Source organism: Leopardus geoffroyi, chromosome D1, assembly GCF_018350155.1.
Source record: "Leopardus geoffroyi isolate Oge1 chromosome D1, O.geoffroyi_Oge1_pat1.0, whole genome shotgun sequence".
Lineage (NCBI taxonomy): Eukaryota > Metazoa > Chordata > Mammalia > Carnivora > Felidae > Leopardus > Leopardus geoffroyi.
The window spans coordinates 33,796,193-33,820,210 of NC_059329.1; the positions used below are offsets into that span (position 1 = coordinate 33,796,193).

General features: G+C 34.4%; 1 protein-coding gene across 2 annotated transcripts in view; it reads right to left on the minus strand.

Annotated features, from left to right (window-relative positions):
* The window catches only part of CNTN5 (contactin 5), a 1,378,474-nt gene that overhangs the window by 278,098 nt on the left and 1,076,358 nt on the right, over nucleotides 1-24,018 (minus strand). For both annotated transcript variants that reach the window (XM_045483542.1, XM_045483543.1), the window contains 3 exons: nucleotides 22,213-22,349; nucleotides 19,589-19,718; nucleotides 10,775-10,925 (listed from right to left, as the gene is read on the minus strand). In XM_045483542.1, coding sequence (XP_045339498.1) covers nucleotides 10,775-10,925; nucleotides 19,589-19,718; nucleotides 22,213-22,349 — 418 coding nt within the window. The remainder of the gene's footprint in view (nucleotides 1-10,774; nucleotides 10,926-19,588; nucleotides 19,719-22,212; nucleotides 22,350-24,018) is intronic.

Below are 24,018 nucleotides of genomic sequence, written 5' to 3' on the forward strand. Positions count from 1 at the left end.
GAATCTGAAGCAGGCTCTAGGCTCTGAGCTGTCAGCACAGAGCCCAAAACAGGACTCAGACTCACAGACCATGAAATCATGACCTGAGCCGAAGTCAGAAGCTCAACCTACTGAGCCACCCAGGCACCCCAAGGACTAACCATTTCAAATGACAGTTCATCCCAGTTTTCTCTCACCTTCCATCAAGATTTTATGTTCTCTTTTCTTAACTATTGAAGTTTATTTATTTATTTATTATTATTTATTATTATTATTTTTTTTATAGTGGAATAGACCAAGAATTGGTTTTGAATCCAAAGAGAATTCAGTTCTCTTTCTGATTTTCTAATTTCTTTGTGACTCATTTATTTTATTTAAAACGGAAATGTTTATATCTTCCTTACAATATTACCTTATTGTGAGGATTGAAATAAAGTAATGCAGACATAAAAGAGCCAGTTCTCAATAAAGGGTAGTTATTTTATTGTTATTTTACCTAATAATAATAGGTACCTAAATAATACTTACATAATGTATATTAAGTATCCTGTGTTAGTAAATCTGTGCATTATTACCATAAATATCTTGTGTTATAGTTATCTATGCATTAGTTTTATTGCCTATTAGGCATATGCCTCCTTTGAGAATGGGAGTATCTGTTACTTATCTTGGAATGACTGGCATAATGTCTTACATTTAATATTTAATAATTTTTGTTTTCACTAAATGAATTTAATAGAAAAGTACTAGATATTATAGTATTAGGGAAAGAAGAAGTGGAGCTACCATTTACAATTAGAAAAAGAGAGAAACAAAAATAAATTGGTACCCTGAAACCTCCTGATACAACTAAAAACATAGAACTCATCCTATATTTTTATATCTATCTGTCATCTATCATCTATCTATCTATCATCTATCTATCTATCATCTATATATTCATAAATAATTCTGTTACCCAAACAAAATAAGCATGCTAATGATAAAATTTGTTTAGGTTATTTTTTTTTAATTTTAGAAGTTTATTTATTTTGAAGGGCAGAGAGAGAGTGGCAAAGGGGAGAGAGGAGGGAGGGAGAGAGAGAGAGAGAGAGAGAGAAAGAGAGAGAATCCCACACAGGCTCCACACTGTCAGTGCAGAGCCCCATGCAGGGCTATATCTCAAGAACCATGAGGTCATGACCTGAGCCTAAATCAAGAGTTGGCTACTTAACTGACTGAGCCACCCAGCAGCCCTGAGATTATTTTTTATGAAAATGATCTTCAGGTTGTTTTTCACTGTCATCAAGGTTATTAGGTCTATGCCTTAATTTTGTAACCAGCCCTCTAATTCCCATCATTAATCAACCATAGTTAAATTAGATTGTGATTTATGCAAAAACTGAAAAGAAGTGACTATGTAACTCTCAAAGGAAGCTAAAAATCTCCATTATAAAATACTTTTTTCTAAACATTCTCAGAATCTTCTCTCTTCACTATTTTATATTCAATGAAGAGTCACTTGGGGAGATAATAGGATCAGTCACCAACTTGTACATAGAGGCTTGAATTCCCATGTATTTTAGATGTTGTTTGTATTAAGCACAAATTAAGCTGAAAGTTGTAGTCTGGGGGGCTTTGGGATAAGAAAAGTCTTTAAACAATTAATGGATTGTTCAAGTTGTGCCTATCTGGAAAGCATAACCAGGCACCTTGTGCAGCAATTTATAGTAACTGGGGTAAATGAACCATAGTCAGAAGTAAAATTTATGAACTGTTTGTTAAATTGGTAATTAGCTAGAGATGCAATGCTACAAACTGGAGGTGTTCATAGCACAACAGAGCCAGGATTATCTTGTAGTTTACAGTTTAAATTAACTGACTTTTTTTAGTGTTATCTCCCTGGTGAGTTATGGTCTGTCTTGTTACATATAACATTCTTTTTTTTTTTTTTTTCAAGTGGAAACAAGAAAAACTGGTGGTAAGATCAGGAAAAAAAGGCGAAGGCTTTTGAAAAGAAATCTTTATAGATTTTCTGGAATCTTAAACTTGGGAAATATGAGCAACAAATAATTGAAGACATTTTACATGCACGTCTTCTGTGTTCAAATGTATCTATCGTCAATTTGAAGATTTGAGATCAAATGTTATATTATCTAAACATACTGTTAAGAGTAGAATGTTTGAAAATGTGAGAATCCCTTTGTTTTTCCACTTGCATTCAACTATTTGGCATGGTGTGAGCACACTGTTACTCAGTAAGTTTGGATTATTTGTGCTTATTCATTGTCTGATGTAGATGAAGTTTAGAAACACTGAATACCTCTCAAAACAATGGAGATCTACAAGGGGAAAAGTATAAAAGCACAGCCAAGAAACATCCTATAATGCAATCTTTAGAATTATTTTGTCAATAGCATTTGATCAATTGATTAATGTGTGATAAAAAAGGACAATAAATATTTCTTATAATTAGATGGCCAATCAACATCAATGTAGTCTAACTTACCACAAAGTAAGATGTAGAAAGAGAAAAGTAAAAGTAAGATGAAATTTTGGCCACTGTGTCTTAGTTTTTCAGTTTGCATCTTTTATTGGAAGTAAAATTAGATTTAAATTAAGTTCTTTATTTGGAAGGTTTTCTGGACTTTTGTGAGGGGTGTGTGTGTGCGTATGTGTGCACTCACATGTATGTGTGTGTGTGTGTGTGTGTGTGTTTGTGAAAATAGCTGATAAAGTTGATCATACAGCTTTTTAGTACAAACTGGGGAGCTAAATCCTTACCACATAAAAGGAATTCTATCACTATTCTTTATGTAGATTGAAATGCAGCATCACTGCTAAACAATTTGATTGCTATAATCATCATAGAATCATTGACTAGCAGCAAGCTTGGCTTTAAAGCTCAGCTTTGTGATGGGCGACTTTAAACAAGTCACAGTCTCTTTAAGTTTATAACTGAAAACTTATATGTCATAGATGGCAATATCTAAATAACAGGGTTGTGAACTGGCACATATTGAAACTAAATTAAAAGTTAGAAGTTGACATATCATTTATCTAACTTCCCACTAACTCAGCTTCTTAGCAATTATATCAGTTTGAGCATTTTCAATAATGAGAAATATAAGACAGACTTTTCCTTTGAGTTAGGATTTCAAATGTCATCGAGATTGACCAACAAGCTATAAGGAAAGGAGGAGAGAGAGAGAAAGGGACGTTTGAGTACAGGTTATCAGGTGAGAAAATGAAGAACCTGTTTGAGGGAATTGTGAGCATCCATGCAGTTTGAAGTTAGAATACTTAGGGTTTTTTGGGAGGAGGGCAGAAATGAGTAGAGACAGACACATGGAGAGAGAAAGACAGCTGAACAGTTAATAAGACAGGTATAGACTCTGAACTCCTTGTTGGTAGTACCCTGTGTGTTTCATTCATAACTCTGTTCCTGGCACCAAGCACTGACATATATAGGCACTTAAAATATTAGATAGAACCATATGAAATTTTTGTTATTCACTCATTTCTAACAGACAAAAAATGGCAATTTCATATAGTTCAACCTTATATTTGTCAGATGGATTAGTGAATAAATGTGGAAATAAAATGGAGAATTTCAAATGTACTCATGAATTATGGTTGTATTCAATAGAAGATTCAGATCAGTAGCTTCAGCAAGAGGATGACACACTCAAAGCTGTGCTTTGGAAAGATTCCTTGGGCTATAGGGTGAAGCGTGGTTTATATGGGGAGAGAAAATGGACACAAATGAAAAGTATAATTTAGGATGTTTGCTACTTGAGACATTTTAAGGTCCTAAACTTGGGCATTGTCAAAAAGAAAAGTAAAGAAAGGGAAACCCAGGGTACAATGGTTAACCATATGCTTCATTTCATTTGAAAATCTAATTTTCCACTGAGTGAAGGTATGTTCAATTGGCCTGTTGATTGAAATGATGGTAGACTAAGAGAGGGGCCTATTCTTATAGAATTACAACTGAATCTCTAGGGTAAATTACATAAATTCTTCTATAATACACCTCTAAAAGATTAGGCCAAGAAGCTTGAATTGTTTTCAATACCAAGTAGTTTTTCTCTCTGAAGATGGAAAAAAATATGTAGCAGGAGGATTAGTGTTTTTTATCTTTTCATATGTTCTGATCAAATCTAAACTATTTGAATTATGTGATTAGAAATATATTATCTTAAGAAAGGTCCTCCTACAACACTACAAATTTGTGGTGTTTACCTTAACTTACTGATTATAAGGACAGTGCATAAAAATTATATACAATTTCTTTGTGTATACAATTATATATGAATAATTATAGACAATAATTACATATAACTTGTAAAATACAGAAAAGCACAAAATTAGAATTATACACAATCCATCTCCTAGAGATAACTTGTGAATAGTGTATACTATATTGATAGTCTCTGTGTTTTATACTTTTGTGTTCCCATGTTTACAGGCTTGGTTTTATCTGTTGGAAATGTTCTTAGTTTTCCTTGTCTCCCTTTGGCATTTCTGTCAGTGTCCCAGAGTCTTTTCCTCAGACATTAATCTTGACACCAGTCAGTTGAACAAACCCATGTCAAATTGTTCCAAGGTTAGTAGGGCTCTAATGCAACTCATTCAGACTGAGGCAAAATATTGCTTCCCACCTCTCACATCTTATGTAGAGGTAATGTGACTCCTGAAAAATTTGAAACAGTGCATAGCCCCTCTGGCCAGAAGTAGTACATAGAATTATATGATTGCCAGTATCCATGGATTTCAATATTCTTCATTTATATTCAATATTTTTTCATTTATATCACTAATTATTGACATCATTGCTTATTTATGAATCACTTAAATCCTAGCATTTATGTCTTCTCTCATCCTGTTGCTGGATTCATAATCTCCAAATTTATTTTGAATTATTGTGGATAGAATAGGGATAGTAATAGTTTGCCACCTTAAAGAGTGGCTTCCATGTAATAGAGGTTTTCAAGTCAAACATTGTAGTGAGGCTCAGTTACTGAATGTGGTAGATATGGAAGTAAAGCAGAGGTTAGTGAAAGACTCCCTCTACCAGCTCTTACATTGATTTTGCTGAGTTTCAGAGGTCCAGGCTTGAACAAGCTATTGATCATTTCTTAATTGGGTCCATTTTATTTGAAAGGGTGATTCTTCTTAGGAGCCAAAAATTTGTTGATCTATATTCATAATTTCCAATGCTGCTATGACTGCATTTTTCCTCTTTTGTGTTTCTACTGGCATTTTAAAAGGAAGGTGGTGAAAGTAAATTAGGCAGAGCCTTCTGCCATTAGTTTTCATGGAAACCAGGAAGTCAGCTTCCTAACCTCATCACAATGAATGTGAGGCCATTTTCTTCTCATCCCCTTAAACTTGGTGGAACTTTGGAATAGCGAGTAATAATCCCCAAGTGATAACGTATCGTATATTGTAAGCTGTTTATAGGTGTTAAATCTTATGAAGACAGTTATCAACCTTCTCTTCCTTTAGATAAATAATGTCATTTTGATCATTTTATTCCTTTGAAGCATAGATTTTAATCTACAAAGGAAGTGAACTGATATACTCTTGGTATATGAAAGCTCATTTTCTCTCATTATATAATTTCTTAGACACTGAAAAAAAAAACCAAGATACCTAGGGTCTACATTGTTTTATGTTCTTAATATGTAAAAGACATTGTCACAAAGGAAACAACAAAACAGCTTGTTCATTAGCAAACACAGCATGTAGGTGGAAACAAAGGGACAGAAACAAGACTCTAATTATCCCCATGAATTCTTCTTCTTCCTTTGAAAAAGAAGACCCTATTTTCCCCTCAGTAACAATGTCCTTTAGGGCCTGCACTACAAACATATTTTTCCATATGTCTATGAGTCAATATGTAAGCCTGATAATTTTTGCCTAATAAAAACAACATGAATTCCCACTAGAAGCCAACTAATGGGTACTTCAAGTGCAATTTTCTGCGTGTGTTAAATGAATAAGTTGAAAACTTCATTGTTCTGAAGCTCCTTTGGTGAGCAGGGGAATATTACAAGGGATTTTGGACAGTACCATAAAAGAGAAATTACACTATAATCCTGTCCCTTCATAGGATAAGTTTTATTTTTTTGGATGCAGGATTTCTTTAATTTGGATTATAGTCCATATTTCTAACACTGGTATCCCCCTCTGCCTAGAAATGAAAATTTGTACTTTAACCATTTTAATATTTCAATAATTGTAAATAATTTTTAAACATGAATGGCACATTCCATGGGGTTCAATAATAATTTATTTATGTGCACATGGAAAGGAAATAAAACAAAAAAATAAGAACAACAACAAAAACTGTGTCTTAACCAAAAACTAAGTATTTTTCATTTTAGCCAAGATTGTCTTTGTCCACAAAAAGTACAGGAAATTGAACATGTAATAATGAAGGCTTAATATTTGTGCACTGCTGGAGTGCTTCTGGGTGATTATATTTTAACAAAAGTTAATGGCTAAGTAATGGAAATAATGAGCTGAAGTGAAAATTCAATATGAGTTTGATGAGCAGAACATTTTGAATGAAAATATACTAGAGGAGAAAATCTCCATGGAACATTTCATGTCTTAGTACTCCTGGAGCTTATTAGTTTAGTATGAAAATGGACATGAGTGATTAAGAAATCTAAATGAATGTGTGCTAGTGATCTTTAAAAGTGATGGGGCAAATGTGAAGTTTCCTTAAAAAAAAAAAAAAAGAGAAAGAGTAAAAAATCCTTTAAAAGCCTTCTCTGTTTCCATTAACTCTCCACATACATTCATCTGTTTGCACATGGCCTATAATACTGATTACAGAAGTAAATGTTCAGTCTGCTATCAGAAACTATCCAAGAGATATTGAACTAGGAGTAGGTAAGGTTGATGAGAATGGCCATGCCATAAATGATGAGAAGTGAAGATTTCAGGCTCTGATGGACAAAGAATATCACTTTAGAGGCACAGATTTAATGAACAGCATATTTATCACATGGAGACTCCTTTAATCCGAGATAATAACTTAAATCTCTAGAATTCATTCTAGAATTACTGGAGAAAGAAAAAGGGAGTAGTAAAACTTTCCAGAACTATTAATAACAAAAATATATGTTAGTATTCAAAGGTTCAAAGGCTCAACTGATTCCACCATCACCACCACCACCACTAACCATCAGCAGCAACAGCATCATCATCACAAATAACATTCATTGAGCGTTTATTAAATGCTATACACCAGCCAGTGTATTTTACAAAATTTCATTCAATTCTCACAATCCAATGTGGTTAGTGTTTTGAATTCTAGTTTTATAAGCAAAAAATAAATAAATTAATTAATTAAGTAACTTGTTGAAAGCTCATAGTTTTCATGATAAGCCAGGAAATGAAGTCTTGATTTATACACTGGGTTATATACTATTACTCACAATGTTGAAGCGCTTCATAAATTATAAGTGCTATAGCAGTCATCATCATTGTCAATAATAATGTGACTTACTATTTAAGCATCAATTCATACTGAATATTCTGTGATATAAACAAGAAATAACTACAAACCAATCAAAATTCTAATATAACTTATTTTAAAATATACTTTAGGTGCATAATTTAGGATCAAATGAATGAAATATTTTGAAATATATTTTGATAACAACTTGTTTGTTAATCAAAATTCTTCTAAAAGTCATATTATGCTCTAGTTATTACTTACTGGACTGTAAATTTTAGGATAATGATTTATATAATTCCTTAGCAGAACAGATAAATACAAGAAAAGAAAAAAAAAAAGACAAAGAAGATCCCCTTCCAAAACAAACCAAACAAAATCTGAAAGATTCAATCAAAATTTGACAGAAAAAGAAAAGTCAGTATGTCATTTGACATTCTGTTGATAAAACAAATGATTAACTGTTAACTTCAGTTGTTACAACATTGCATTTACAATTTAGAGTTAAATTGCTATTGACCCAAGCTTTCAATTCTTTTTTTTTTTTTTTTTTGAGGTTCTGACTAGTTTTCAGATAATTAAATGATATTTTTCTGCAATTAACATCTTTCATTACATTTTTATGCTATTGCTATGGACATAATTTTATGCATTTTATGCATTTAAAATGTTTTATTTTTCATATTTACATGTTTCTTTTATAATATATATTATTTTAACTCCTTTCTTCCAATATAATACTAATCTCTATATGTCCATATAGGAAATTGCCATTTGTTGTTTCAATCTTTAATTTGAAGTGATCCAAAATAACTGAAAATTGTGAATGAAGGACAAGATTAATTCATTTAACATTTCTTATTAGAAGAATAACCTACAGTTATTGGGGGTTGGGTGATTGGGGAACCTATTTGATGTAGATCACATGAATGGTGAATATACTTGTATTCCAAGGAAATAAAACATGATTTGAATTTGTAACCCTAATGTGAAATATGCAAGACACAAAGATTTCAAACCCTTAACAGTTTTCTAACACCTCCACCTAAATTTTTATTTACAACTCTTATCAGTTGGTGTGCTTTATAACAGAGAAGTGACCTAAAATTTCTATAAGAAAATAAGGTGTCATATGAAACTGAAATTCTATTTAAGAATGTATAATATATACATTGGAAATTTTAATTTTCAAGTTTCTATTCATATGTTTGGCATGCAATTTTTTCAAATATCTACATATGTCTTCTTACATTACTTTATGGAATTTTTTCTATTATTATTTAAGTCTTAGCCTTTTATTTTAATACTTGATGCTTAATATTTTTAAATTTCTATTTAGATTGTATTTTTAATGAAACCTGGAACTACAAAGTAAGGTAACATACTGTACATTAGTAAAGACAATATTTTGCAAGTGTGCCTGTCAATTTTAAGTGTAAAAATGCCTCTGTAGTCATTAAATTAAATCAGTTTATAAACATAAACATCTAGATCAGAGTTTACAAACATAAACATACAGATCAGAGTAGCAAAAGGCTGATTAAATGTAGCCCAGTCTTGCTTTTACTTGAATAAATAAAAACACAAATATTTCACATTTTAGACTCCTTCCTGAATAGCACTTTGACCAGAGTATTTGACGTCTGGAAAATTGAGTGATCTGAGTTTGAAGCCAGTGTATATGTCTCACTAACCTGAAGGGATAGCAGTGAGGAGAAAAGGAATCAAGAAAACTGGAAAATTCACAAACTGTTTTTCAACTTCTGGAAAAAAAAAGTTTAGTATGTTTATATTTGTTGTAACAGAAAATTCATTAATCCTGTTCCTTTCTCAATACATTTGCTTTAACAAATGAGATGCTATCTAATTTTTTAAACTCATCAGGGATGTCTATGTATATTTGATGAGGAAAATTCTCTGGTGGTGAACTGAAATAAATAGGATAAGACTCACATGCCACCCATGAACAACACAAATATTGCATTTCAAATGTAGTGGTTTGTACCAATATGGCAAATACATCTTGATGATATAAAAATCTTTGATGCATTCAAAAAAATGATAAACTTTTTGATCTAATTCTACAAAAATATTTTCTTCTGCTTTAATAAGGGTTGTGCCAGGTTTTGTTTTTGTTTGTTTAAATTTCTATGAGCAACAATACAAAAAATTCAATTCAATCATATGCATTTCAACCATATATACACATATTTATGATTTTGTACTTCCCACCCTGCCTGAATAACAAAGATAAATTCTCTTTCAAAACAAGATGATCAGTATAACCCATTTTAATTATAGATGATCACCCTTTTCAGGCATCATACATCATCTTTGGGCCTGAACTGAACCAATTAGTCTGTAAGTTACTTCATCTGAGACAGGCAATTTAAATCAGTGATTCTCAGATTAGAAGGGGAAAGAAAAATTTCTATAGTAAATTTTCAAATATTTCAAAATATTCCAAAATTAACTAAAAAATTATTCAAATGGACCCCTAATACTGACATCAATTAATTTTTCTATATGATTACTTAGATCCAGACAGATATAAAACAAAGCATGATCTGCTTATACTTATCGATAAAATGATAAATAATACTTTAAAACAACCTATGCAACCTTATTTCAACATATTAGAGGATATTATTTTCTCAAAGCTGAATCATCATTTACAACACAAATATGGTAATAATTAATAGAGCATGGGCTTTTGAACTTGGCAAACACAGTCCTATGATGGTTTGATTCTCTCATCATTTTTTTCCCATTTGTACTACTGTGATGTCCTTTGGTTTTGCTTACCAAAACCAAATCTGTACACATTAAATATTCCTCTGAACATTTCTCATTTGTCTATGGCAACTGAAGTAATTCTATATTATTTTGCCTCAACGAGAATGAAAAAAGAAGTACAAACCTAGACACAAATCTTGCCTGAAAATACTCTGCCATAAAGTGATTACCCAAAAGATTCATGTTTATATCATTTAAATATTAACATTAAAGTAAATTATTATAGATAACTTGTGAATCTCCAAATCTGCAGACCCTAAATGAAACCAAAAATAACTAGCTTAATCAAAGTGTGTGATTTCTTCATAACCTGATGAAATTCCCATCAGTACTGAAACACCATGGAGGCAAAGAAATCTGATCATATTGAAATAGAAATCTGAATTCCTTTTAATCGCTATATAGACAAACCATATTTTAATCTGTTCATGAAATATAGTTCATTATAACTGCAAAAACTCTTTCTTGTACACTCTGTCTGTATCACCTGAAACTTCAAAAAAATGTTTGATGTTAAGAGTTTGAATTATGAAATAGACTTCTAACCTTTTATTCTCTCTAACTGCTTTGTCTCCCTTCTTCCAAGAAATGGTTGGTTTTGGAGAGCCTTGGGGTTTGCACTCTATGATGACTTCTTGGTCTTTGGTAATAATTATTGTTTTCTTCATTTGATTCAGTGCAAAAGTAGGAGCTGAAGCTATGAAAAAGAAAATGTTAATTCTACCAGAAGTAATGATAATAAATTAATCAAAATTTTGCAACTTTTCTGTGATACATTTCTTTTCTTTCTTTTCTTTTTATTTTACTATTTAATTTATTATTTTTTTATTTTTTAAAATTTACATCCAAATTAGTTAACATATAGTGAAACAATGATTTCAGGAGTAGATTCCTTAATGCCCCTTACCCATTTAGCCCATCCCCCTCCCACAACCCTTCCAGAAACCCTCAGTTTGTTCTCCATATTTATGAGTCACTTCTGTTTTGTCCCCCCTCCCTGTTTTTATATTATTTCCCTTCCCTTATGTTCATCTGTTTTGTCTCTTTAAGTCCTCATATGAGTGAAGTCATATGATTTTTGTCTTTCTCTGACTGACTAATTTCAGTTAGCATAATGCCTTCCAGTTCAATCCACGTAGTTGCAAATGGCAAGATTTCATTCTTTTTGATTGCCAAGTAATACTCCATTGTGTGTGTGTGTGTGTGTGTGTATATATATATATATATATATATATATATATATACCACATCTTCTTTATCCATTCATGGGATACATTTCTAATAAAACCACAGGTTATCTACACATGCAAAAGGCTCTAACTCAAAATTTAAACATATAATTATTAGCAGATAATGGTTTCATATTATGTGGGGTCCACAGACTGACTGCTTCAAGAAATGACATGCTTTAATTATGATTATCAATTTTAATTTTGAAAGACTAATATGAGCACCTTGAGCAAAAGGTGAAGGTGCTGGCAAGAAAGTCTATTTGGGGCTTCCTTTGGAAAAATAGAGGTTACATGTAGAGAAGGTAATCCTGTGTCATCCACTTCCTATCTTGGAGTTTTACTGCATATTTTACTTTATCATTATACAAAATTAACTGTAGTTGTTTTAAAATACATTTAAAAATTGAATTATTTAAATTTCAATTAAAAATTTCACTGCATTGGTAGCAATTATTCAATTAGGTATGATACTTCATTAATATTAATATTGCTTTCACTCAATTTTTGTGAAGATACTTTTGATTAGTTCCCCAAGTGATTCTGGTGGGCAGCTGTGGGTTGAGGACACTGGACTAAAAGAACACATGACATAGAGACCAACACACACACACACACACACACTTTTGAATCTAAAAGAGAACCTGGGAGATATGTCTACAAGTCTACTTATCTGAGGCATTTATTTAAACCAATTTGACATAATTATTTTATGTCCATTATACAGCAGTATAATGCATGGCACAAAAACATTAAAAGATATGTATATAACAAAAAAGATATGTGCTTGTAATTGAGATGAGATAAGAATTGATAGAGAAAAGGGGGAGGAGTTAAGACAGTGGAGAAATAGGGGGACCGGGATTTTCCTCATCTCTCAAACACAGCTGTATTGAGCTCATATCACTTGGAACACCCAGGAAATCGATATGCAGAGTGGCAGAAAGACTTCCACAGTTGGACGGAGACAGCTTGGAAGGATCGAGGTGTGGGTATGTGAATTGGGGGAGATAAAACAGCATAGGCATGGAGGGGATGAAACCCTTTCTGTGGAGAGACAGAGGGAAGGTTGTGAAAGTGCAGCATTGAGTTAGCACAAGAGGAAAACCTCTCTGGACCACAGACTGGGGAAGGAGAAATATGGAGAGTGTCATTTTTTTTTTTCTGTTTTGTTGTTGTTGTTGTTGTTGTTTGGGTTTTTTTTCAAACAGCTCTTCGAACTGAAACTTGGAGGTTTCAAAAGTGCGCAGCTTTCTCCAGAGTGAAGCCAGGAGACATGGTGTGCGTTCCTGGGGAGAAAGGACCTGACCCCAGAGCACATAGCACAGTGTAGTGATCTCTGGGGTGCACTGGGATAGAGCAGTTCCCTTCTTGGAGTACTTTGGAAAAGTGGTTTATTGCCTCCGCCAGGACAAAAGACCCTGCAGATGCCCGCCAGTGGTCTTTTATCTGCAGGTTGGAGAGACTCCACTCTGGAACAGGGGAGAGTAGGGTCCTTTAAGACTTTGATTTTGAATCCCAGTCTAGCGCCTAGAAGGTGAACTGTGGAGCAGGGAAAACTGACTGCCTGAACAGCATGGTTTGAGGTCCCTGGTATGGGGAGAAGAGCCTGGAATGTCACCATTTTTCCCCTCAGCATCAACATGGTGGGACTTCAGAGAGAAGCACAACAGCCCCCAGTGGAGGCAGGGCAAAACCCTGCCCCTCTGTGCCTGGCAACTGCTTATTTACTGGAGCAAGACTGACTCATCCAATGCAGCCAGCCTCTCCACCAGAGCAGCACAGCCACCGTTCCCAGGCACCAACAGACAAACTGTTTTTCTCTTTTATTATTTTATTTATATTTTCCTTCCCTCTTCCTTTTTTTTTTTTTTAAATCAAGCTTATAGTTTCTGATTTATTTTTGGTCAGTTCTTATTCATGCATTTTCAGGCATTTTCATTCTATCCTTTTTCTATTTTTTCTCTTTCTTCTTTATTTTCATTTCTCCTTCTCTGAAATTAGCCTCATGGTTTTTTGATTCTCTTTTTTTTCTCCCCTTTCATTTTTCTTTTTTTATGAGGTCAAGGTTCCCTTGTCTTTCTTTCTTTCTTTTTTTTTTTCTTTCTTTCTTTTTTTTATTTTCCAGGGTTACTTCAACAAACAAATCAAAACACATCTGATTGAACATCCAAACATTCCACCACTACAAGTGAGGAGGAGCTCTGCAGAGGTGGGATAGAGCAGCCAAAACATAACAATAGAGTGCAAACAGCATTCACCAAAAACACTTTCTGGAGTGCCAGGCCCTGGACAATGTATGACTCCTTTTTAATATAATAGTACTCTAAAGTGCAGGACACATAACAAGCTTTTAAGACATGCAAAAGATAGAAACTTAGCCAAAATGACAGTACAGAGGAATTCTCCCCAAAAGGAAGGTCAAGAAAAATCACAGCCAGAGAATTGCTCAAATCAGATATAAAAAATTAATCTGAACAAGAATTCAGAATGACAGTCATAAGACTCATAGCTGGGCTTAAAAAAAAAGCATAGAAGACACCAGAGAAACTCTTGCTGTAGAGATCAGCAGAACTTGTCAAGGTGAAGCAAAAATGCTATAACTGAGATGCACAATAAACTAGATACAGTGACAGCAAGGATGGACGAAGCAGAGGAGAGAATAGGTGAAATAGAAGATAAAATTATGGAAAAAATGAAGCTGGAAAAAAAGAGGGAAAGGAAATTACTAGATCATAAGGGGAGAAATAGAAAACTAAGTGATTCCATGAAACAAAACAATATCTGTATGATAAGAGCCCCAGAAAAAGAAGAGCCAGAAAAAGGGGCAGAAGGTTTATTTGAACATATTATAGCTGAGAACTTCCCTAATCTGGGGAAAGAAACAGGTATCCAAGTCCAAAAGGCATAGAGATTGCCCTTCAAAATCAACAAAAACAGGACACCATGACATATCATAGTGAAACTAGCAAAATAAATAAATAAATAGAGAATTCTGAAAGCAGCTAGGGACAAAAGGTCTTTAACCTACAAGGGTAGACACATAAGGTTAGTAGCAGACATCTCCACTTAAACTTGGCAGGCTAGAAAGAACTGGCAGGAAATATTCAATGTGCTGAATAGGAAAAATATGCAGCCAAGAATCCTTTATACAGCAAGGCTGTCATTCAGAATAGAAGGAGAGATAAAGACTTCCCCAAACAAATAAAAACTAAAGGAGTTTGTGGTCACTAAATCAGCCCTGCAAGAGATCCTAAGGGGGACTCTGTGAATCGAAAGGAGCAAAGACTACAAAGAACCAGAAAACATCACAACAAATATAAAATCTACAGATAAAAAATGTCACTAAATTAATATCTTTCAATAATCACTCTGAATGTGAATGGACTAAATGCCCCAATCAAAAGACATAGGGTATCAGATCGTTAAAAACAAACAAACAGACAAAAAACAAAAACAAAAACAAAAACAAAAACAAAACAGATCCAATTACCAAGTATATGCTGCCTACAAGAGATGGATTTTAGACCTGAGGACACCTGAAGATTGAAAGTGAGGGGATGGAGAATCATTTATCATGCTAATGGACATCAAAAGAAAGCCAGAGTAGCCATACTTATATCAGAAAACTAGATTTTATTTTTTATTTTCTTACAATTTTTTAATGTTTATTTTTGATAGAGAGAGAGACAGAGCATGAGTGGGGGAGGGGGCAGAGAGAGAGGGAGACACAGATCCAAAACGGGCTCCAGGCTCTAAGCTGTCAGCACAGAGCCCGATGTAAGGCTTAAACTCATGAACCATGAGATCATGACTTGAACTGAAGTCAGACGTTTAACTGGCTGAGCCACCCAAGTGCCTCAAGACAAACTAGAGTTTAAAACAAAGATTGTAACAAGAGATGAAGAAGGGCATTATATCAGAATTAAGGGGTCTACCCAGCAAGAAGAACTAACAATTGTAAATATTTATGCCCCCAATGTGATTCCCAAATATATAAATCGATTAATCACAAACAAACAAAACTATTGATAATAATACCATAATTGTAGGTGACTTTAACACTTCATTTATAGCAATGGACAGATCATTTAGGCAGAAAATCAACAAGGAAACAATGGCTCTGAATGACACATTGGACCAGATGGACTTAATAGATATATTTAGAACATTTCATCCTAAAGCAGCAGAATACACATTCTTCTCAAGTGTACATGGGACAGTCTCCAAAATACATCACATATTGAGTCAAAGCATCTTTCAATAGGTGAAAAAAAGATTGATATCATCCCATGCGTATTTTCAGACCACAATGCCAGGAAACTTTAAATCAACCACAAGAAAAAATTTCGAAAGCCCCCAAATACATGGAGGTTAAAGAACATCCTACTAAATAATGAATGAGCTAACCAGGAAATTAAAGAAGAAATTAAAAATTACATGGAGGCAAAGGAAAATGAAAACATGACAGGCCAAACCCTTTGGGATGCAAGCAAAGGCAGTCCTAAGAGGAAAAGACATTGCAGTTCAGGCCTATCTCAAGAAGCAAGAAAGATCCCAAATACACAACCTAACCTTACACCTAAGGGAGCTAGCAAATGAACAGCAAATACAGCCTAAAGCCAGCAGAAGAAAGATTAGAGCAAAAATCAATGCTATCAAAACCAAAAATACAGTAGAACAGATCAATGAAATTAGGAGCTGTTTTTTTGAAAGAATAAATAAATTGATAAGCCCCTAGCCAGACTTCTCAAAAAGAGAGAGGACTCAAATAGATAAAATCATGAATGAAAGAGGAAGATCACAACCAATACCACAGAAATATAAACAATTATAAAATAATACTCTGAAAAATTATATGCACTGGAAAATCTTTAAGAAATGGACAAATTCCTGGACACACACTACCAAAACTCAAACAGGAAGAAATAGAAAATTTGAACAGACCTATAACTAGCAAAGATATTGAATCAGTTATCAAACACCTCCCAACAAATAAGAGTCCTGAACCGGATAGCATTCTACAGGAATTCTACCAGACATTTAAGCAGAGTTAATACCTATTCTCTCAAACCGTTTCAGGAAATAGAAATGGAAGGAAAGTTTCCAAACTCATTCTATGAAGTCAGCCTTACCTTGATTCCAAAACCAGACAAAGACCCCACTAAAAAGGAGAATTACAAACCAATATCCCTGATGAGGAAGGATGTAAAAATTGTCAAGATACTAGCAAATTGAATTCAATAGTACATTAAAAGAATCATTCACCATGATCAAGTGGGATTTATTCCTGGATTGCATGCTGGTACAATATTAGCAAATCAATCAATATGCTACACCACGTTAATAGAAGAAAAGTATAAGAACCATATGACCATGTCAACAGATGCATTCTTTCTTGATAAAAACCCTCAAGAAAGTTGGGATAGAAGGAACATGCCTTACCATCATAAAAGCCATATGTGAAAGCCCACAGCTAATATCATCCTTAATGATGAAAAACAGCTTTCCCCCTAAGATCAGGAACACGGCAGGGATATACACTCTCACCACTCTTCTTCAACTTAGTGTTGGAAGTCCTAGCCTCAGCAGTCAGACAACAAAATGAAATAAAAGGCATCCAAAATGGCAAAGAAGAAGTGAAACTTTAGCTGTTTTCAGATGACATGATGCTCTACATGGAAAACCTGAAAGACTCCACCAAAAAAAAAAACTGCTGGAGCTGATCCATGAATTCAGCAAAGTCATAGGATATAAAATCCATGTACAAGAATCGGTTGCATTCCTATACACCAATAGTGAAGCAACAGAAAGAGATATCAGGGAATTGATCCCATTTATAATTGCACCAAAAAACATAAAATACCTAGGAATAAACCTAACCAAAGAGGTAAAAGATCTGTATGCTGTAAACTATAGAAAGCTTATTAAAGAAACGGAAGAAGACACAAAGAAATGGAAAACATTCCATGCTCATGAATTGGAAAAACAAATATTGTTAAAATGTCAATACTACCCAAAGCAATCTATACATTCAATGCAATCCCTATCAAAATAACACCAGCATTCTTCACAGAGCTGGAATAAACAATCCTAAAATTTATATGGAACCAGAAAAGACCCTGAATAGCCAAAATAATGTTGAAAGAAAACCAAAGCTGGAGGCATCAGAATCTCAGACTTTAAGCTGTAGTACAAAGCGATGATCATCAAGACAATATGGTATGGGGCGCCTGGGTGGCTCAGTTGGTTGAGCGTTTGACTTCGGCTCAGGTCGTGGTCTCATGGTTTGTGGGTTCAAGACCTGCATCAGGCTGTGTGCTGACAGATCAGAGCCTGGGGCCTGCTTCAGATTCTGTGTCTCCCTCTCTCTCTGCCCCTCCCCTGCTCGCACTCTCTCTGTCTCGCTTAAAAATAAATAAACATTAAAATATTTTTTAAAAAGACAGTACAGTAGGGGCACAAAAATGGACACATAGATCAATGGAATAGAATAGAGAACCCAGAAATGGACCCACAAATATATGGGCAACTAATGTTTGCCAAAGCAGGGAAGAGTATGTAACGTGAAAAAGACAGTCTCTTTAGCAAATGGTGCTTGGAGAACTAGACAGCAACATGCAGAAGAATGAAATTGGACCACTTTCTTACACCATACACAAAAGTAAATTCAAAATGGATGAAAAACCTATGGGGCGCCTGGGTGGCGCAGTCGGTTAAGCGTCCGACTTCAGCCAGGTCACGATCTCGCGGTCCATGAGTTCTAGCCCCGCGTCAGGCTATGGGCTGATGGCTCAGAGCCTGGAGCCTGTTTCCGATTCTGTGTCTCCCTCTCTCTCTGCCCCTCCCCCGTTCATGCTTTGTCTCTCTCTGTCCCAAAAATAAATAAACGTTGAAAAAAATTTTTTTTCAAAATGGAGAAAAACCTAAACTGAGACAGGAAACCATCAAAATCCTAGCCTACTAGGCTAAATGATTTTGTATGTCTACTAGGAGTAGAACTTATAAGAGGTACTTTTGAAAATATGTCTAGTGAATGAGAAAATGACACATTTGAGAATATTTCTATGTAAACAATTAAGGCTGAATTAGCTTCTTCATCCAGAAATATTGGAGTATAAACTGACATGAAAGTACATTCATATTTGATTGATTATACTGCAGGAGATGGAAATTTGGAAATCTACTCTAAGTGGGTTTATCACAATATGGAGAAATTCTAAGTGCAAACATTCATAATTCAATAAGGTGATTTATAGAATATTACATTTAGCTGATATGTAAGTGGTAAGTTTCCAGATTCCTGGGATCTTGGGTATTTCTGTTAATATTGTGCTATGGGAATTTTAGTGCAGAGCAAGAAAGTACACTTGGGCTCCTACCCACCTTGGGAGACAGTGAATTTTGATCACTCAAGTCTCTTTCTTTGTATTACAAATATCCCAGAGCAAAGTTTAGGAAACTAGAATGCAAAAAAGTAAAATCCATTCCTGTGGCCCAAACATGTTCGATTGAGTAGCCTGTTCCACTGGATGGAATCTTTCTTGTGGTTCTTTAATAGTGAAGTGCCAGTGTCCTGGTTACACTACTATCAAGGGTGTAACCCTCTGAGACAGCTGGGCTTAGTCTCAGAAAGGCTTTCCCTTTCAGGTAAGGCTAATAATAGTAGATACCCCATGATGAGAGGGTGCTTTACCTCACTCAGAGTGCTATCTTTCCCTTGGAATGTTGTCTTGCCTATTGGTAAGAGCTGTGTGGGTAAATATTAGCATTGCTATGGAAGCAGGGAGAGGCTGCTAGAAATCGGCATTATGATCCCCTGCCCTCAAGATATTATTTTATGAAAATTAACATATCTCTTACATGATTTTTATATACCATAAAAAAGATAGTGTGTAAACCTATTAAAACTAAAGTTGAAAAGACCTTATAAAAAAAGTGATGGGACAAACTGTACGCAATGTAAACTTGTCCTGCAAAAGCTTAAAAACATATATCAGGAAAACATATCATTTCTTTTAAAGTAGTAAACTAGATTTTTACAATTACATCATAAAACTTCAGTATGGTAAGAATTAAAGCATGAAAAGAAGCAACACATTTTTCCTATTTATTTACTTAGATTGCATACCTAGAATCTTCAGCTCAGCACTCGCAAAAATGGCTCCGTATTTATTTTCGGCCAAACACTGATACATTCCAGCATCTGATTGATTCACGTTGTGGATCATCAATACTCCATTAACCATCTCAATCCTATTCTGTAATAAAATAAAAATAAATAGATAAAGAAAATGAATAAATCATACAGATTTTGCAGTTACTCTCTTCTAGGCCGAGGGAAAGAAGCCTCCGATGAATGCAGTTGAACATTATTTGACAAGTTAATAACACAAATTTACTGTTCATTATTTTATGATAAAATGTCTTTTGTAAATTATAACTATTTCTTGGTCAAAAAAGACATCATAACAGGGGCGCCTGGGTGGCGCAGTCGGTTAAGCGTCCGACTTCAGCCAGGTCACGATCTCGCGGTCCGTGAGTTCGAGCCCTGCGTCGGGCTCTGGGCTGATGGCTCAGAGCCTGGAACCTGTTTCCGATTCTGTGTCTCCCTCTCTCTCTCTGCCCCTCCCCCGTTCATGCTCTGTCTCTCTCTGTCCCAAAAATAAATAAACGTTGAAAAAAAAAATTAAAAAAAAAAGACATCATAACAGTATTTTACTGTAGTTATTCTTAGGAGTTTTAGTTTCAGTTTTGTTTTTATACTGAGCAGTTTTGTTTTTTTTTGATATACTAGATCAGCCTATAAAATATAATCAGCAGATAATGCTTTTGGTTGAACTCATTTTACATAAGAAGAAGGGGTTCACATGTGGAAAAAATTGTGACTGTAGACAAGTAAGATCAAAGTTAAAACCAGCCCAGGTCAAACGAAGAATCCTTTTGCTAGGAGCACCTGTGTGGCTCAGTTAAGTGTCTGACTTTGGCTTAGGTCATGATATTGTGGTTTGTGGGCTGAAGCCCTGCATCGGGATCCATGCTGGCAGTGTGGAACCTGCTTAGGATTCTCTCTATCCCTCTCTCTGCCCTTCCCCTACTCATACTTTTTCTCTCTCTCAAAAAGATAAATAAACATAAAAATTAAAAAAAAATCCCTTTGTTATATTAATGTGATCAGGAGTTTACCTTTTCTCACTTCCTGACAAACTAAAACAAATAAAAAAACTGCCCTGCAACTGGATTCTGTACAAAATTATTGACCACAAAATATAAACTCATTATCAGATAAAATTTAATATAGAATTCAGAAAACTGAGCATGTGCAAATTGAGGTCAACTGAAGCCAAGAGCTCATTTCAAAAACAAATTTGAAATTTAAAATGCTGTTAAGGTATCCTGTCTACTTAATGCCAAACAAATAATTCTTTCAATTTTAGTGATCAGTGGTTTACCTATCAAGAGAGATGCCAAGTAAGTTTACATAATTTTCAAAGTAAGCCCATTCACTTTGCAACAGTATTATCTGCCAGTGGAATTTAATTTACTGGGATGCTGAAAGAAAATATGACCAGCATAGTCTTTTCTCAAGGTTTATCTGGTATCCCCAGGAAATTAGAGAGAAAGAGACAACGAATCAATGACTCAGGATTCTCACACCCTCAGTTTTAATGGCTCTATAGTTATTTGTATTTCTGTATTCGTTTTCTGTAATTGTGTTTTGTTTTGGCCTAACCGGTTTTATAAGAGAATGTTGGAGCTGGATGGGACTGTGGGGATGATATGATCCAATCTCTTCATTTTATAAAGGAGCGAACTGAAGCCCAAAGAGGTGAATGACAGACAAGAGACCTCTTGGTAGTGGTAGGACCTGGGAATAATCTGTGTTCGGAATTTCAACCTCATATACCACCCTTCCATTTTTGGCCATAAATAGTGAACTATTCTCGCCTTGCCCTCCTTTCTGCAAAGGCCATACAAGGGAGTTGGCTAAAATTATTACCATCATTTTAAAACTAAACAGTAATCGATTTATTTTCAAATCCAGTACATGTTTCAAAAATATGCAGAGTTACTAAAAAAAAATTTAGTTTTTTAAATCCTATTAAGTAGGATGTCACAGAACCTGTCCAAGATACAGAAAGCTAGGATTCTATAATAGTCTCGTCTCTCACCAGATACATGATCTTGGACAAATCACTTTACTTCTGGGGCAAATTCCACCATCTGCAAAGTGACACAACAAGCTAGATGATATCTAAAAGTCAGCTAGAGACAGCAATGAATCTATGATAATAATTGATATTTTCCCATGAATTTATAGGATCAAATAAAACTTAAACTAACAACATGTTCCTCAAAAATTAATGAGGTAATTGAAAAGAAAATTTTAGGGGCGCCTGGGTGGCTCAGTCAGTTAAGCGTCTGACTTCAGCTCAGGTCATGATCTCGCGGTTCGTGAGTTCGATCCCTGCGTCAGGCTCTATGCTGACAGCTTGGAGCCTGGAGCCTGTTTTGGATTCTGTGTCTCCCTCTTTCTCTGACCCTCCCCCATTCATGCTCTGTCTCTGTCTCAAAAATAAAAATAAACGTTGTTAAAAAATTTATTTATAGATACATTTTATTTCTCACTTCACTACATTAGGAGGCATATATAAGAAATGACTTTCAATAAGACAAAAGGAGGATAGTTTGTCATATCCTGTGTGAAATCCTGTTAAAATTACACTGGAACAGATTAACAGTTACCAACAGTACCTGAGGCAAGAGGGACACTCCATTCTTCAGCCAACGGTATGTGGGTCGGGGTTTTCCAGTAGCCTTACATTCCCATCGGAGAGGGCTCCCACTGTCCAACTGAGTGTCATTCAGTTTTTCTACCCAGTGTGGATAAGCTGTAAGAGTTTAAGAATTAAATAAGGATGACTTCATTTTTCAAACACTTTACCAAATTCAAAATTCATGTGGAAATATTACTTGCATTAATTTTTTTTTATCAGTTCACATAATTGTAGGTATTCAGAAGAAGCACAACATTGCATTGCACACAGAACTCTATTTCCTGTGTAAAAAGATATAGCAGTGATAATATTTTGATAATTTAAAACACTTTTGTAAGCTAGGTCAAGTATATCTTATTGTTTTACCCAACTTACAGCAAGTGGCTACAGTCTCCCCAAGGTATCAGAACTTGTTTAATAGGAAATCAAGTACTTAGAGGCATCCTTTTTTTCCAGACATTGAGGCAGCGTTAGTGCAAGGTGATATAATACAAAAAGACCATTTATTGAATAATTGCTTTGCTTTTTTATTTTTGTTTTTTTCTAAAATACATTGAATTGCATAGGAAATATAATTTGTTAATTCAAATTTCTCTTGGTGTAAAATTTTTTATGTATTTATTAACATTCTTCAAAACTTTTTAAAATCCTTTTTCAAAATTACAACAGAGAAAAAACTACTTTATCAAGAAAGAGATAATGTACTTGTTTACAACCTGTAAGACACAAAATAGTGTCTTTCCTCCATTGGATAATTTTTGAAATAAAACTACTGAAAACAAATGTCTCTTTGTCCCCCAAAACACTGAAAAAACTGAAACAATAGTTATAAATATTGAACAATTATTTTTCTCTAGCAAAGTTTTTGGCATTAACCTGTAACTTATTTTACTTTGTGACAGTGAGGACTTTGATCACTGATTCATTCACTTCATACTATTTAGTCCTTTCTTGGTCTTAGAAGTTATTAAGGATATAGGAGCATCTATGTTATTTCTTTTTTAGGAGTTTATATTGTGGTAGAGGAAGTCTAACGTCAATGCTATAGGATATGGTAGCACAAGAAAGGAAAGAAGATGTACTAAAGGAAACTGCACCTGAATACTAGAATAGTGGGTCTAAAGGGACAATAGTGGGTCCAAAACCTAAGCAGTTTAAAAGGAAGGAAACAGAGTGAGAGAGAAAGAACTCTCATTTATTAATCACTAGTCCTAGACACTGAGCTACATTATCAATTAATCCCTGTTACATCGATCCTGAAAACAAACATTTAATTTTATGAATCAGGAAACTTTGGCTCAGAGAGGTTAAAAAAAAATTTACCCAAGGTCACACAATTAATAAGGCATAGAAACCACATTCAAAGTCAGATATTTCTGACTCCAGGCAGCATACAATTATTTCATTCTACTCTGGAAGATTAAAAAATGAGTTGGAAGCATTTATTGCATTCCTAGTGTGTTTTGCCTTCTCCTGATCTCTGAATGGGAATTTTGTTTTCAATAGCTCGTTGGTCTTCTAGATAATGACTGTAAGGAGCCTTACTTTGGCATATTCAGAATTTGTAGGCCTTTGAACACATTCTGTGATCCAACATCAACATCTGATTCAATATCATCAGCCTAGGAGCTATCAAGCAAAAATCTTGCCATGGTGAGCTTCAAATACTAGCTTTCATGACTTTCATGCCTGTCTTTTAAAATGAGTCCCTTTTTAGTTATCTCTCATGCATGCTAAAAATGCTGATAGGAATGGTAAGATACAAAAGTAACATTAAACTCTA